This window comes from Acomys minous (genome assembly GCF_964271855.1).
Source record: "Acomys minous genome assembly, chromosome: 17".
Lineage (NCBI taxonomy): Eukaryota > Metazoa > Chordata > Mammalia > Rodentia > Muridae > Acomys > Acomys minous.
Window position 1 is genome coordinate 21,734,367 of NC_140500.1, and position 16,339 is coordinate 21,750,705.

Here is a 16,339-nt window from a genome sequence, read left to right on the forward strand (position 1 = left end):
CTTTTTATTGGCGTTCGCGGAGAGTGGACAGAGGGCGGAGCACCAGGGGCAGGCTGAGTCCAACTGTCGTTCTCGCGCGTCTTGCTTTTAGCGCATGCGCCTAGCGAGCTGCGCTCATTGGACGCCTGAGTAAGGAGTAGGGGGCGGAACTAGGGGCCGTGGGAGCTGCTGTGTGAAGAGGTGCTGCTGCCGGTGTCATGGCGGAGCTAAGTGAGGAGGCGCTGCTGTCAGTGTTACCGACAATTCGTATCCCCAAGGCGGGAGACCGGGTCCACAAGGACGAGTGCGCTTTCTCCTTCGACACGCCGGTAAGCCCATTCCCCACGCCCGCAGGGACCACGACTTCCTTCCATTGCCCTGGTCATTCGGCCAGGCCTTGCAAGCCTGGGGCTACCGCCTCCTTGCGATGCACCCTGGGACTTGTAGTTTCCCTCTCATCTCTCTGCTTTTGCTTTGCATTATCTGGAGCTCTAGTGTGACTACCACTCCCAGAAGCTATGGCTCTCGCCTTGCCCATTCCTGGTCTCGTGAAGCATTATGGGCATTGTAGTTGTCTATGTCCCTTGTTCCCATTCTAAGCTAGGGTTGGAACCCGACCGGCGCACTACATCCCCCAGGCGACACCCAGAAAAGGCCTGGAAGGTGGCCTTGCACGTTGCGCAGAGCTCTCCGGGTTTTGTAGTTTCAAGGGAGAGGACTAGGGGGCGACTCCCCACTATTCTGGGGAGGGGTCGAGGTTGGGAAGGTATGGCCTGCTGCTTCTAGTCTGGAAGAGGGCTGGGAAGAAGACCAATATGGAGAAAACCTGAGTTAAACAGTCTTCACGTGTGGTTAATTTGGACAGGAGGTGGAGAAGTGGGCTATTGATAAGAAAAACACCCAGTGGAAAGCTCTAGGCGTTTCTCCTTGAACTATGGCCGCGCCCCTCTCCCTTTTCCTCCGTTCTTCACAGGTTCCTGAGACAATCCCCTTTCAAGTATTCCTAGTAAGGGTTTCTTTCTTTGGAGGATGCTAAAGTCTCCTTTTCCCATCTTGCTCCCACTCTTGTCTACTTAAGACAAAAGCCGCCACCCACACCGCGCTTCACGTCTTGGAGGCTCCACCTTTTACCTCCCCTCCTGCTGTTCTGCCTCCCTGTGTCATCTTCAGCTGTAGACAAGCCTCCAGGCCCGAGCTGAAAGGGCTGCAGTTTGGTTGGGATCCGCCCCCCTCACCACCCCTCCCCTCAAGCGGCTGTTGGGCCCTGCCCAGAGCATTCAGCCAGACCAGCTCATAGCCTGAAAACTGCAAGTCAGACTGGAAAGGCTTCGTTAATGCATTCCCAGTGCTGAGTATAGCAACATGATGTGATGCCCTCTTCAAGACCAGTACTGTGACTTGTGGTTTGTCTGGTCTGCTGGGCTGTTGTCAGGGCCCTAGATAAAGCTCTGCCTCTTTGGCTTTGGTAGAAGTAAAGGCAGACTGCTGGCCACAGCACCAGAGGTTTTCTGTCCGTGCTAAAGCTGGCACCTTTTGTTTTCATCTGGAGTTGCTTGAGAGTGCCCACCTTCCTCCCAGGAGGAAACGGTAGATGTCCGTGGGTCTCTCCTTATACTTAGAGCAACTTCAAAGTTCTTGTGTCTCCTCAGTAAGTACTTTATATATGATGCCCCCAAGATGTTTTTGTTTGTTTGTTTTGTAATTTGCTAACGCCTTCCCATTTTCACTCTAAAGTAAGAGCTCTCCAGTGTAGCCTGTGTGATTTAGTAATGAGCACATCAGATCATGTCTGGTCCTTTTTATGGAAGAGAGTGTAGCTGAGGTTTGTGATGAGAAATGCTTTATTCATGAGCACTGCTGTCTACACTGTTCCAGGGGTGGCACGGTGCAATTTGCTGGTCCACTAATGGCCTTAGATACTGTTTTACTATCACAGTGGAGAAAACTTCAAGGCCTCAAAGACTTGTATTCCAGGAAAGGATGCTATTGTCAATGCCTTGGATCTGAGACAAGACTTCATTCTCCAGTGTCCTCTCCCACCGCCTCTATCGCTCTTGCAAGGGCACAGGCTTAGCCTTGGCCGCTGTGACGCAGGATGGGCACTTACCTTCCTGTTCTTCCTGAGCTTTACTCTTCATGAAGGGGATCTCTCAGATGGGTGTGGTGGCAGCACACCTGTGACCCCAGCCAGCCCCGGGAGGCTAACGCAGAACAAAAGCCATCCTTGGGTCATCCTGGGCCACACTGCGAATTCCAGCCAAGCCCAGGTTACATGAGGAGATCGTGTCTCCAAAGTAAATAAAAGGGGATGGTAGCTTTGAAGCTGCAGGTAGATGAGGCTTCCCTGGGCATCTTACAGAGGAGAGGGATGAGGTAGGTAGGGGTGGCTACTGGCTGTAAAATGATGGGTTTTGTGACCTTACTAAATTAGGGTCAGGTTTAGCTGTGAGTCCCAAGCGAGGTATTTTTCCTGAAAGCCAGGGTTTTCCTCTAGGGGAGAGTGTGGCAAAGGAGAGGTTGACTTTTGTCAGGCTCATGTTAGGTGTACTGCTTGGTGCTGCAGTCTCTGCTCCTCTGAATGACAGAGATCAGGTGGGGTTTGTCTGGTTGGGATCTGTCTGAAAGCGTAGGTCTTTTTTTTTTTTAATATTTATTTATTATGTATACAGTGTTCTGTCTGCATGCACATCTGTAGACCAGAAGAGGACACCAGATCTCATTACAGATGGTTGTGAACTACCATGTGGTTGCTGGGAATTGAACTCAGGACCTCTGGAAGAGCAGCCAGTGCTCCTAACCTCTGAGCCATCTCTCCAGGCCCAGTGTAGGTCTTTTTTATCCAAGAAGGATCTCTTTTTGTTTTGAATTTAATCCACACTGTAAACCCCATTTACTTTCTGGGCCTCCTGAGCTAAAGAAGAGGAAGGGACCCTCTGTGGTTGGTTGAGCATCAAAGCCCACTCAAAGAATGAGCGAGAGCATCAGTGACTGCGGGGTATCAGCTGCAACATGAGCTCGTTGCTGTTTTCAAATTCAGACAAGGATAAGGGAGACCTTCAGCCATGTATCATGTCCCGAAGGCTAAATAAGTTGCTAAGAGCCACACAGTGTCAGGAAACCAGCTGCTTCTGGCCCTTGGTCCTTGGTTTCCCCACATGTGCAAGTTTCCTCTTTCTTGTTTCCCCATTGTGTCCTGCAGGAGTCTGAGGGTGGCCTCTACATCTGCATGAACACATTCCTGGGCTTTGGGAAACAGTATGTGGAGAGACATTTCAACAAGACAGGCCAGCGTGTCTACCTGCACCTCCGGAGGACCCGTCGACCGGTAGGCACGGGGGCTGAGGTGTAGGCTGGGAATATCCAGACACATTCCCTGGGGTGCCTGTTGTGGATGTCTTTTCCCTTCTTAGTTAGGGTTATTGCTGTGAGGAAACACCACCACCAAAAACAAGTTGGAATAAGCTTTCGCATCATAATAAATCAGTGAAGGAAGGCAGGACAGGAACTTCAGCAGGGAAAGAACCCGATGCAGAGGCCGTTGGAGAAGTGCTGCTTTCTTATAGAACCTAGAACTACCAGCCTAGAGTTAGCAGCCACAATGGGGTGGACCCTCCCACATCAATCATAACTAAGAAAACACCCTACAGCAGTGCTTCTCAACCTTCCTAATGCTGCGGCCCTTTACCACACTTGTTCATGTTGTGGTGTCTCTAACCGTCAAATTATTTTCATTGCTACCTCATAACTGAAATTTTGCCGCTGTTATGAATTGTAATATAAATATTTTATATGTGATCCCTGTGGGGGATGCATGCATAGCTTGAGAGCTGCTGCTCTGCAGGCTTGCCACAGCCCAATCTTATGGAGACATTTTGTCAACTGAGTCTCCCTTGTATCAAGTTGATATAAAACTAGCCAGTACACCTCTAACTCCCCTATTATTGTCCTTTGCTTTTCTTTTACCTGCTCTCATTTGTGTCTCTAAAACTTGCTACAACTTCCATTTTGCTGTTAACCATCCTTTTTTTCTCCCGTCTTCCTCTGCTGGTCCTGACCCTCGTGTGTGTGTGTGTGTGTGTGTGTGTGTGTGTGTGTTTTGCTTTTGTTTTTGTGTTTTTTTGAGACAGGGTCTCACTGTGTAGCCTCGGATAGCCTGGAACTCATAGAGATCCTGCCTCTGCCTCCCAAATACTAGGATGACGTCATGCACCATCGTGCCCAGCCCTCTGAACCTCTTTTCATTGCAGAAAGAAGAAGATAGCAGTGCAGGCACTGGAGACCCCCCTCGTAAGAAGCCCACCCGGCTGGCAATTGGTGAGCCATCTGCTAGGAGAACCCTGAGCATGGTGGGTGGCCTTGGAGCTCTGGAGGCGACACATTGGAGAAGAGACAATGACAAATGCTCGTTGCCCTGCTTTCTTCCTTATTCCCTGTCCTACCCAGGTGTGGAAGGTGGGTTTGACCTCACCGAGGAGAAGTTTGAATATGACGAGGACGTGAAGATTGTCATCTTGCCAGACTACCTGGAGATTGCCCGGGATGGGTTGGGGGGGCTTCCTGACATTGTCAGAGATCGGGTATGGCTCTCTTATCACCCTCCCCAGAGATTCCAGGGCAGGGGGGCTGCTCTTGTTGTACTTGGACAGCACTAGGGGTGAGAAGGGGCCATGGGGCAGAAGTCAGATCCTGGCTGACTCTCTGCTCCCTTTAGGTGACCAGTGCAGTGGAAGCCCTGCTCTCAGCTGATTCAGCCTCCCGCAGGCAGGAGGTACAGGCTTGGGATGGGGAAGTGCGTCAGGTGTCTAAGCATGCCTTCAACCTCAAGCAGCTGGACAACCCTGCTCGGATCCCTCCCTGGTGAGGCCTGGCTCCTCTGATCTGTGGGCACAATCCCTAAGGCAAGGGTAAAGAGGAGCTGGTGAAGGGACAGGTAGGGAGCAAGACCAGAGAGAGGACGTGGGGGAAGGTGACCGATGCACGACATAGCCAGAAGGGAGAAGAGCGGGCTGCTGGACTGGCTAGGGTCTGCGGAGCACCCTCAGGCTGCCAGCCCCAACCCACAGTTCAGCTCCTTTTCTTCTCCCTGGGCCAGTGGCTGGAAGTGCTCCAAGTGTGACATGAGAGAGAACCTGTGGCTCAACCTGACAGATGGCTCCATCCTCTGTGGCCGACGCTACTTTGATGGCAGTGGGGGCAACAACCATGCTGTGGAGCACTACAGGGAGACCGGCTACCCCTTAGCTGTTAAGCTGGGCACCATCACACCCGATGGCGCTGGTACTCACCTGCCCCCCCCCACCCCACTTAATGTGTTCTAGTTACTCATTTCCTTTTTTTTCGTTTTTCGAGACAGAGTTTCTCTGTGTTGCCCTGGCTGTGCTAGACTCACTTGTAGACCAGGCTGGCCTTGAACTCAAATTGATCTGCCTGCCTCTGCCTCCCAAGTGCTGGGATTAAAGGCTTGCGCCACCACACCCGGCCTCTAGTTACTCCTTTCATATGACATGAATAATACATAAATGCATTCCCCTGATTAAAAAAATGAAAGACTTATAATTTCAGTACCACCTTTCACAGATCCTAGCCCCCTTAGAGACGGTGTTGTCTGTTGAGTAACTCTCTCTAAACCTGTCTGACTGTAGTAGCTTGTGGGCAAGGGGTGGAGTCAGAATCAGAGTTAACACTGGGTATGGGAGTGCACTGGTGCACATCTGTTGTCTGAGCACTTAGGGCGTGGAAACAGAAGGATCAAGAGTTGGAGGCTATCCTCAACTTCATAATGAGTGTGAGGCCAGCCTGGGCTATGTGAGACCTATCACCAGAAACAGAGGAAAGGAGAAAACCCAACACTTACATGCACTGAAAACGAAAATCACAATCCCACCCCTCATCCTGTTTGACCCTATTTCCTCTGACAGTCAATCCCAAAGGGGCTTGTGCCTCCCTGACATTCAGGTGAGCCAAGAGGGTGGTCCTTCACTGGCTGTCCTTATGTCCTCTGGGCAGGAGGTAGAATTGGCGGCCAGGCCAACGCCAGACTATGCCTCCTGCCACACGGCCTCTGCCTTCTGTTCTAGATGTGTACTCGTATGATGAGGATGACATGGTTCTGGACCCTAGCCTGGCAGAGCACTTGTCGCACTTCGGCATCGACATGCTGAAGATGCAGAAGGTGAGGACAACCCCGCCCCTGCCCCAGTTAGCTTCAGATTCTCAGTCCTGCCCCTGGCCCTCTGTGCCTGAAGCCGAGGTCACCCAGGTGAGCGCGTGTGCACACACAGGCACGCAGGCGCGCACGCGCACACTCAATTTTCTCTTGAGAAGTCTACAGTCATTGGTCATTCAGTGAATACTACCAGATAGTTGTTACATACCAGACACTGTGTGAGTAAAATAGATCTGGTCATTTGGGCAGTGGTGGTATATAACTTTAATCCCAGCACTTGGGAGACAGAGGCAGGAGGATCTCTGATTTCAAGGCAAGAGAGAGAAAGAGACAGACAGAGAGAGAGAGGGAAAATTAGGTATGCTCCTTGCTTTCAGAGAAGTTCTAGGAGCAGGGCAGGTCTTAGTCATGTGGTAGTTGTCATCACCATGGTTTGCGGCAGAGGCCCTGGCCTGCCTCGGGGACCAGGGATGCTTCTCTGAGCAGTGTTCTTCGACTGATGATCTGAGGGTGAGTACAGTGACTTCAGAATGGCAGCAACCATCCTGAGTCAGGAGAGGCTTGCTCATTTCACCCTCGTTCACGCAGAAGCCTGATGGTTAATAGCCCTGGGGCGACGCCCGAGCCCCTAATTCCATAAACCCTGGGCTGTGTCTGGGTCTTGCCCTAGACTCTGGGAAACTTCAGGGCTGAGTTTCTTGCCCAGTCTAAAGTTCGCTTCTCTGCAGACGGACAAGACAATGACTGAGCTGGAGATAGACATGAACCAGCGGATTGGCGAGTGGGAGCTGATCCAGGAGTCGGGCGTGCCGCTCAAGCCGCTGTATGGGCCTGGTTACACGGGCATCCGGAACCTGGGTAACAGCTGCTACCTCAACTCCGTGGTCCAGGTGCTCTTCAGCATCCCTGACTTTCAGAGGAAGTGAGTGATTCCTTCTCTTTTCTACTGACCTGTGGCTATGTACTGTGCACCTAAACCTCTGTAGGGTTTAGTTTTCCACATTTTTGAGTGACTTAAGGAAGGCTGTGAGAACCTGTGGAGGGGAAAAGATACAGTAGCTGAGAGAATTATTAGTTGACTGAAACCAATTGCCTTTTAACATCTTAGCTCCTCTCCTGGTTGCCAGTCTCTTTGCACACTGTCCTTGGGCTGTCCTTGGTACCCATGTGCCTGCTATCCTTCTTTAGAATAGCTCTGTTCTCCCATGGCGGGCATGCTGTAAAGGGAGCATGTTATAAAGCTGCCCTAGCGCACACTCCCCACCTGTAGAGTAGAAAAGAACAGAAGAATATGAGTTCTGTTTATTCTGACCCTGCGCTCTTTTATTCCCTTAGCTCTGCCTGGGAAAGAGTCTAGGAAGAGTGCCTTGGGCACACTGCATGCTGCCTTTAGTTGAGGAGGGAGGATGTACAGAAATGGGCTATAGCACCAGGGTGAGCACGTTCATGGGATTAGTGGATGATTTGTCCCTTCCTTTTTCCTGCTTCTCTTCCTTTGCCTCTTAGGTATGTGGACAAATTGGAGAAGATCTTCCAGAATGCCCCAACAGACCCTACCCAAGACTTCAGCACCCAGGTGTATGTACCCAATCATAGCTGTTGAGAGCCTCCCAGCTCTTTACTCCATGACCGCCTGGGATGGGCACGAGTAGAGCCCCTAGACAGCTAGACGCTGCTGCAGACTGCCTCTTCAACTGAGTCCTGTGCAACCTGAGGTGTTCCCATCCCTACAAAGCCACACATAGCTTGTTAAGAGTTGTCTAAGTTATTGAAGGGAAGAGAAAAAGATGCACACAGCTTCAAGGATCATTAGTTGACCAACTGCATGGTTTTCTTGGATATTATTACAGGGCCAAGCTGGGCCATGGCCTTCTCTCTGGAGAATATTCCAAGCCAGCATTGGAGTCAGGTGATGGGGAGCAGGTACCAGAACAAAAGGTGAGCTTCGGACTTTATTCTTTGTAGGCTCTAGAATTGTAGAGAAAACTTAACAGCTGGGAGATGTCTAAATTGGGTCACTTGGTGCCTACTGAATCTCTGCCCTGGCTCTGCATAGGAAGTTCAAGATGGCATTGCCCCTCGAATGTTCAAGGCCCTCATTGGCAAGGGCCACCCCGAATTCTCCACCAATCGGCAGCAGGATGCCCAGGAATTCTTCCTTCACCTCATCAACATGGTGGAGGTAAGAATGGGAGGACGGCAGAGAGGCCGCCATTGATTCTGTTTGCCTTCGCTCCCCACGCACTTGCTTCCTCTCCCCAAACCAGTCCCTGGGATTTAGCAGTCTGCTTGCACTTAGCCTGCCCTGGACGTAGTAGTTGTGTCTGAGGAGCTTAGTCGAGACAGTGACCCTTACCTGTGATTCCTACTTGTGGTCAGCCCAGTTAAGCTGAGAGCAGCAGCAATGAAAGGGCCAGGAGGTGGGGCACAGAGGGAGAGCACTTGCTCAGCATGCACGAGTCCTGGGTTAGGAACCCCAGCAGGGGAACTAACAGGGAGAGACACAGGGAGAGAGTATTACGGAGTTTGAGGACAGTTACCTAGGGGAGGCTTCGACTCTCTCTTGCACCCCTGTGCTCCTGAGTGGCATCTTCCAGTCCACTGCCATTCCCTACTGGCTCTCTAATAAAATATTTTGAGCCTCAATTTGTTCTCTTGGCTGCCCAGACCTTCCTATCCTGCCTGTTTCCCATAGAGGAATTGCCGGAGTTCTGAAAATCCAAATGAAGTGTTTCGCTTCTTGGTGGAGGAAAAGATCAAATGCCTCGCCACAGAGAAGGTTAAGTACACTCAGCGTGTTGACTACATCATGCAGTTGCCCGTGCCCATGGATGCAGCCCTTAACAAAGGTAGCTTGCTTGTTCAGCAAGGCCTTGGTGTGAATGGAGGCCGAGGTGTGGGGATGGGGTTAATCTTTCCTGCAGCTTGTTAGCACTGCTGAGGTGAGAGGCAAGGCACAGGACACATGTATGTCCGGTAGGCTTTGGTGGGGTAGGGAAACGGGAGTAACTTAGGGCACCAGGCCAGCAGGCAAAGTTTAGCAGAGAACAAGGGGTGTCCTCTAAGAATGCACCTCCTGATTGTTTCCCCAGAGGAGCTTCTAGAGTATGAAGAGAAGAAGCGGCAAGCGGAAGAGGAGAAAGTGCCACTGCCAGAACTGGTTCGGGCTCAGGTGCCCTTCAGCTCCTGCCTGGAAGCCTACGGGGCCCCTGAGCAAGTGGATGACTTCTGGAGCACAGCCCTACAGGCCAAATCAGTAGCTGTCAAGTATGTCCTTTGGCCTGGGTTTGCGCTGCAGGCATTGGTGGGGAAATCACTAAAGACATTGACCCTTCTGTGATTCCTACTTGTAGTCAGCCCAGTTAAGCTGAGAACAGCCTCTTGGCTGTTTGCTCATCCCTTTGGTGGATGGTCTCAAGATTAAATCCTCTAGGCCTGGGGTTTTGTCCCTAAGGGTACCAGAAGGTTTTAGCGGGGATAGACATGGATGATGATGTCATCTCTTACCTTATCCTTTCCTGACACTTGGCCTTGTCCTGTAGTGCAAGCTTTTTCTAGTATGGCCTCTGTGCTTGGCCTCTGGCATGACTTTGAGAGCTGAAGAGTTTTAGGGACCAAGAGTTTAGTTGAGTTTTAGGGATAAGTCCTCATTGCTGCTCTGCAATAGTCCTCCTCCTGCCTTCTGCAGCTCCTTGTGTAGACCCTGATTCCTACCCAGGCAAGAAGAGAGGGGACTGTCTTGTGGGATACTGGACTTTATCTAAAAGAACAAAGCCCACTGTAGAGAAAGGAGAGTCCTGGACACCAGCACATTTTCTTTCTCCAGGACCACACGGTTTGCCTCCTTCCCTGACTACCTGGTCATCCAGATCAAGAAGTTCACCTTTGGCTTAGACTGGGTGCCCAAGAAACTGGGTATGCTGGTTGGGATGAGGGTGGTGACATAGAAAGTCCTAGATAAAAGATAGTCTTGTTTTGTTTTGTTTTTGTTTTTCGAGACAGGGACTCTCTGTGTTAGCCTTGCTTGTCCTGGACTGGCTTTGGAGACAAGGCTGGCCTCAAACTCACAAGGATCCTCCTGCCTCTGCCTCCTGAGTGCTGGAATTAAAGGCCACCACACCTGGCAAGGTAGTCTTAACATACATCAATTAGCCGGGCATGGTGGCGCACGCCTTTAATCCCAGCACTTGTGAGGCAGAGGCGGGCGGATCGCTGTGAGTTCGAGGCCAGCCTGGTCTACAAAGTGAGTCCAGGACGGCCAAGCCTAACACAGAGAGACCCTATCTCAGGAAAAAAAAAAACCAAACCATACATCAATTAGTGTTCCTCAGATTCTCTCTGAAAGGGGAAACATTTTGTGTATCTAATTTGAAAAGACACAAATTAAAAACTTTTTGTTTTGTTTTTGTTTTTGAGACAGGGTCTCACTGTGTAGCCCTGGCTGGCCTGGAACTTGCTGTGAAATCAGGTTGGCCTCACACTCACAGAAATCTGCCTGCCTCTGCCTCTCAGGTGCTAGGACTAAAGAAAGGCACATGCCGTGGGGCCTGCCTAACCCTGTTTGGATTGTCATGAATTCCTGCTGATGGCATTGTTGCACATTTCCTAATTGATGCGCTTGATGAAGGTGCTTTTATTGTGATGATCTTGGAGCAGGTCTTACAGGTCCTGGCTCTAACTTGACACTACTGATGTATCTTGAGTCTCTGGAGAAGGAAAGTGAGACCTTCAGAAATACAAAGCACTCCGTTGGAGAGCCCCTGCCTGTCTGTAGCTCCTGGTGCTAGATGTAGGGCTAGAATACAGGTGCCTTGACTCCTACGCTTCCACATTGTCCCAGGTTGAACCTATTAAGACCAAAACAGTTCTAAGACATGGGCAGGTGCTTGAGGGTTCATGGTGCCTTCGCAGGGCAGCAGGAGCCGCTCAAGTAACCCTTCCGACCTTCACAATTGCAGACGTGTCCATTGAGATGCCAGAGGAGCTAGATATCTCCCAGTTGAGGGGCGCAGGGCTACAGCCGGGAGAGGAGGAACTGCCTGACATTGCCCCACCCCTGGTCACTCCGGATGAGCCCAAAGGTAGCCTTGGTTTCTATGGCAACGAAGACGAAGACTCCTTCTGCTCCCCTCACTTCTCCTCTCCGACATGTTAGTGATTCTTCTTCCTGCCTGTCTCTCTCCCTTGCTAATGGGGAGGGCTTCTCTGTATTGCCCCCCCCTTTATGTTTCTCCTGTCCTCCCTTTCAAATTTTCCTCTTTACCCTTGTTGGATGTGAAGACTGGCTGAAATACTCGCAGCTACATTTTTACTAAGGATATCAGTAGCAAGGCTAATTGCCTCTCTGTCTTTGTTGCTTCCTTGGGGTGGGTTGGGGAGGGGGAAAGAAATCATGCTCTATAAATGTCAGAAAAGTGATCACCTTTGGGATACCAGGTCCACATTTCTTTGTCGTTATTTTTAGTTCTGTTATGAAATGCCTGTCTGTGGAAGCAAAAAGCATGTAATGGGTGATTGGGAAAAGGCTAGAGGCTGGCCATGTGGGAGGCTAGAGAAACAAATGGAAACAGTATCAGTAAGTCAGAGTGCCTGCCTTTCTACTGCAGCACCCATGTTGGATGAATCCGTTATCATTCAGTTGGTGGAAATGGGCTTCCCTATGGATGCCTGCCGGAAGGCTGTCTACTACACAGGGAACAGTGGGGCTGAAGCAGCCATGAACTGGGTGATGTCACACATGGATGATCCAGGTAGGCAGAGGTGGGTAGGAGGGTGGGGCAGGATCTCCATCCATCCCCCAAACACTCTTCCCTTCCCCATCCACAGATTTTGCAAATCCCCTCATCTTGCCTGGCTCCAGTGGGCCTGGCTCCACAAGTGCAGCAGCAGATCCCCCACCAGAGGACTGTGTGACCACCATTGTTTCCATGGGCTTCTCAAGGGACCAGGCCCTGAAAGCTCTACGGGCCACGGTATGGGCTGCCCCAGCTAAGGACTTGGAGCCCATGGGGGAAAGTGTGGGTGGGAGTAAGGTCACGTGAACACCTTTGGTTAGTAGTAGCAAAAGCCAGTGTAGTGCGGTTGAAGCCGCCAGAGGCCCCCACCCCCACCCCTTGACTCTGATAGCCAGTGTTGGGTGCCTGCCTGACTCGTTAGGAAAAGTAACCCTTCCGTCCTCTCCAAGAACAACAGCTTAGAGCGGGCTGTAGACTGGATCTTCAGTCACATTGACGACCTAGATGCAGAGGCTGCTATGGACCTCTCAGAGGGACGCTCAGCTGCTGATTCCATCTCTGAGTCTGTGCCAGTGGGACCTAAAGTCCGGGATGGTCCTGGAAGTGAGTGTCCCCAAGAATCAGGGCAAACCTAACACTGTCTGCTGCACCTGCTGCACTCTAGTGCTGTGCTCTCCTCAGTCTGAGGGGTCAGAAGCGCTCTCTCTGATGGGCCTTGTGAGGGTGGAATTCTAGGTCCTGGGATGCCCTTTGCCCTGAGTTTGAGCTGTCCCGTGGGAATCTCTTGTGTTTTCTCCTTTGCTTTATCTTTCTCTTCTTCTCCAGAGTATCAGCTCTTTGCCTTCATTAGTCACATGGGCACCTCTACTATGTGTGGTCACTATGTCTGCCACATCAAGAAGGAAGGCAGGTAAGGGGCTGGCACTGGGCGCTGCGAGTGAAGAGGTACTGATGGGAACAAGGAAGGGCAGTCTGGGAGGCAGGAAAAAAAAAATGCCTCCCACAGGGATAAACAAGCCACATCTCAGCACTGAATCTGGCTGTCTGCTTTTATAAAATACATTTTACTGGTACCTAGTCATCTGCTTGCTTATGGATTGCCTGTGGTACAGTAAAGTTAAATCGTTGTGGCAGACTGTAATTACTCAGTGAAAATGCTGGTCAGTAGCTGTGTGTGCTGGCTTCATAGCTGCAGTGCTAGCACTGGAGGTAGAGGTGGGAGAACCAGTAGTTGAAGGCTCATCCTTGGCTACATGGTTAATGAGTTTAAAGTGAGCTTGTGCTACATGAGACCCTGTTTCCAGGGGGTGTGGGGTGGGCCATAGAGATGTTTGTTGGCTAAGAGCATTTGCCACTTTTTTTTTTTAAGATTTATTTTTTATTATGTATGCAGTGCTTTGCCTGCATGTACACCTGCAGGTCAGAAGAGGGCATCAGGTCACATTATAGATGGGTGTGAGCCACCATGTGCTTGCTGGGACTTGAACTCAGGACCTCTGGAGGAGCCGTCTCTCCAGACCAAGCACTTGCCATTCTTACAGAAGAGCTAGGTTCAGTTCCCAGCACCCAAATGGAGGCTAACAATCATCCATGACTCTACTTCCAGGGGGTCTGGCACCTTCTGGCCTCAGTGAGCACCTGACTCCTGTGCACACACCCTAACCACAAACACACACACTCACATTTTAAATCCTTTTTTAAAAAAGAAAAAGGAAAGCCGGGCGTGATGGCACATGCCTTTAATCCCAGCACTCAGGAGGCAGAGGTGGGCGGATCACTGTGAGTTCGAGGCCAGCCTGGTCTACAAAGTGAGTCCAGGACAGTCAAGGCTATACAGAGAAACCCTGTCTCGAAAAATAAAATAAATAAAAAAAAAAAAAAGAAAGAAAAGAAAAGAAAAAGGACCTCTTATAGGGACAGTGCTTAGAGGCACTCAGAATGGTCCAACGTTTGACATGCCATTGTAGGCTCTCCTACAACACAGCCTCTAACAAAACTAGGCTGTCTGAACCCCTGGCAACAAGATTGTTTACCTATACACCAAGGTTGGGAAGCAGCTAAATCCACATGCGGTATGTGTCCAGGCAGACTGCCCGGGGTTCATGCTGTGAGGCTACACTTATGAGACTGCCCGAGACAGAAGCACATCAGCTCATCCTACTGTGGCTCCATGTGTGCCAAGTGTGTCTGCGACAGGATCGAGTGGGCTTTCCTTATTGAGCAGAAAATCATTGTGAAAGTGTTGAAGGCACAGGCATAGAAAGCAAAATAAATATGCAGCTTTTTTAAAAAAAAGATTTATTTATTAGTTATACAGCATGTGTGCCTACAGGCCAGAAGAGGGCACAAGATCTCACTATAAATGGTTGTGAGCCTCCATGTGGTTGCTGGGAATTGAACTCAGGACCTTTGGAAGGACACCCAGTGCTCTTAACCTCTGAGCCGTCTCTCCAGCCCCAAATATGCAGCTTTTTAAAGTAATAAAAGTCAAGGCTTGGTCTTAAAAAAATCTGGCTCACCCACAGGAATGGGTGGAAGATGAGTATAAAAAAAAATGAAATTTAGACTGACAAGATCCCAGTGAATAAAGGCACTTGTCAATCCTGACAGCCTGGGTCAGAACCAGAAAACTTCCTCTGACCTCTGAACACACCATAGGTCAAGTGCTTATTAGTGCAAAATAATTGTTTGAAAATACAATCTGGCTGGGCATGATGGTGCACACCTTTAATCCCAGCACTTGGGAGGCAGAGGCAGGCAGGTGTCAGAGTTCAAGGCCAGTCGGACTAAGGAGAGAGTCCAGGAAGCCAGGGCTACACAGAGAAACCCTGTTTTGGGGTTGGGTTGGTTTTTTTGTTGGTTGGTTTGGTTGGTTTTGGTTTTTCAAGACAGGTTTTCTATGTGTGTAGCCTTGGCTGTCCTGGACTCACTTTGTAGACCAGCCTGACCCTGAACTCACAGAGATCCACCTGCCTCTGCAAGCTGGGCGTGGTGACGCATGCCTGTAATTCCAGCACTCTGGGAGGACCCCTGAGTCTACAAAGTGAGTCAAGGACAGTCAGGGCTACACAGAGAAACCCTGTTTTGCAAAACAAAACAAAACAAAACAAAACAAATGTAATTTGGCTGTGGGCAATCAAATACACATTTGATCCCAGCATTGGGGAGGCAGAAGTAGCTAGATCTCTTGAGTTTGTGACCAGCCTGATCTACATATAAGGTTCCAGGATGGGACCCTGCTCAGAGTAAACATCTGAAGACATCAAATAGGGGAAATGACCCAAGATTTTGAATCTCCTTTCAGACTGTTAGCTGGACTATAGATTTGGGCATCTAGGCATGGACTGAGAGTTGGCATCTTTTCTCAGAAGCACCTCAAGGGCCATGCCTGAGAGATGAACATGATGCAGCGCATGGACTGCCCACTTTGTTCATTTTCTCTGTCTCTTTACTTCCCAGATGGGTGATCTACAATGACCAGAAAGTGTGTGCCTCCGAAAAGCCACCCAAGGACCTGGGCTACATCTACTTCTACCAGAGAGTGGCCAGCTAAGAGCCCGCCCTCAACCCTTACCAATTTGGGCAGGGGACAGACCATCTGGCATGAGGGACAGGGGCTGAGGGACGGACTTCAGCCTCCTGCTCTGTACCCTTTTTCTTTTTGTCCCCAGCAGCAGGAAAGAGCTGGAGGCCATAGGAGAATGGCCAAGCAAAGAGGATGGGTACTCAGTAGACTTTGGGGTTAGAGCAGGGATGGGACAGGAAGGGGCCAGCTGCCTGTCCACAATGGGACCTCGCTGCTTCCTTCCCCCGTCCTTTGGATCCACAGTGCTCTGCTTCTCTGTGATGGCCCAGCCCCCGAGTGGGGAGGGTCTCATCTGTGTGTGCGTGGGTGTGGCTTTATGCAGCTTTCCGGGGGAGGGAGCGACTGTGCCTCCCCTCCCCTTATGTGTTTGCTCCCTCGTGGGGCAAAGGAGGATTTGAGGGAAATAGGGACACCCCCACACCCTTTGCCCTTCTGCCTCAGCCTCCTATTCTGTCCTCTCGGTCCTCTGGGAAAATGCCAAAAATACACGATGTGAATAAAAGTACAATGACTGGTTTTGTTTAGTTCTTTTGGGAGGCTTACTTCTGCGGGAAATTACTGGAGGGGGCAGGTTCAGTGAGGCCCAGCTAGGGTCCATTGTCCTAATCCAGCCCCAGGCTGTTGTCTCCAGTTCTAGAAGTGCTCAGAAAACAGCCAAGGCTACACAGAGAAACCCTGTCTCAAAAAAACAAACAAAAAAAGTGTTTAGACCACTGTGAGGTGGGAAAAGGGAATAAAGGGGTGAATTTTGAATAATCCCCTCTCCCCGTAAATACTGACCGTGTACTTGGTCTAGCCCTGCTGTAGCTGGACAAGTAGAGAGCAGGGTGGGCAGTCCATGCTGCTCTCAGCCAGTCTGCCTCCGTCCCCTTA

The 16,339-nt window shown here is 50.5% G+C and overlaps 1 protein-coding gene and 1 pseudogene across 3 annotated transcripts; both read left to right on the forward strand.

Annotated features, from left to right (window-relative positions):
- The first annotated feature begins 107 nt into the window (after nucleotides 1-107).
- USP5 (ubiquitin specific peptidase 5) lies at nucleotides 108-15,982 on the forward strand. 2 transcript variants are annotated; one of them, XM_084765061.1, is made up of 20 exons: nucleotides 108-308; nucleotides 3,179-3,304; nucleotides 4,227-4,293; nucleotides 4,423-4,556; nucleotides 4,691-4,836; nucleotides 5,072-5,256; nucleotides 6,057-6,151; nucleotides 6,874-7,067; nucleotides 7,652-7,723; nucleotides 7,996-8,083; nucleotides 8,202-8,327; nucleotides 8,841-8,994; nucleotides 9,238-9,412; nucleotides 9,972-10,060; nucleotides 11,104-11,295; nucleotides 11,752-11,895; nucleotides 11,972-12,117; nucleotides 12,330-12,483; nucleotides 12,706-12,790; nucleotides 15,340-15,982. In XM_084765061.1, exons 1-20 carry the CDS (start codon nucleotides 198-200, stop codon nucleotides 15,431-15,433), a joined length of 2,577 nt encoding a protein of 858 aa, XP_084621187.1. In that variant the 5' UTR covers nucleotides 108-197; the 3' UTR covers nucleotides 15,434-15,982. The 2 variants fall into 2 exon arrangements, with proteins under 2 accessions (XP_084621187.1, XP_084621188.1); XM_084765062.1 differs by having other exon boundaries at nucleotides 109-308; nucleotides 11,104-11,226.
- On the forward strand, nucleotides 12,797-15,330 carry LOC311587867 (large ribosomal subunit protein eL34-like; annotated as a pseudogene). Its single transcript has one exon. The product of its transcript is annotated as a large ribosomal subunit protein eL34-like (transcript).
- Nucleotides 15,983-16,339: the final 357 nt, after the last annotated feature.

What these genes read in the sequence shown, in the direction of transcription:
- USP5 (XM_084765061.1), top strand. Translation starts at nt 198, where the DNA reads ATGGCGGAGCTAAGTGAGGAGGCGCTGCTGTCAGTGTTACCGACAATT. An exon ending in CTTTCTCCTTCGACACGCCG is followed by an intron (nt 309 to 3,178) that starts GTAAGCCCATTC and finishes TGTGTCCTGCAG; the next exon opens with GAGTCTGAGGGTGGCCTCTA. An exon ending in TCACTTCTCCTCTCCGACAT is followed by an intron (nt 11,296 to 11,751) that starts GTTAGTGATTCT and finishes TTTCTACTGCAG; the next exon opens with CACCCATGTTGGATGAATCC.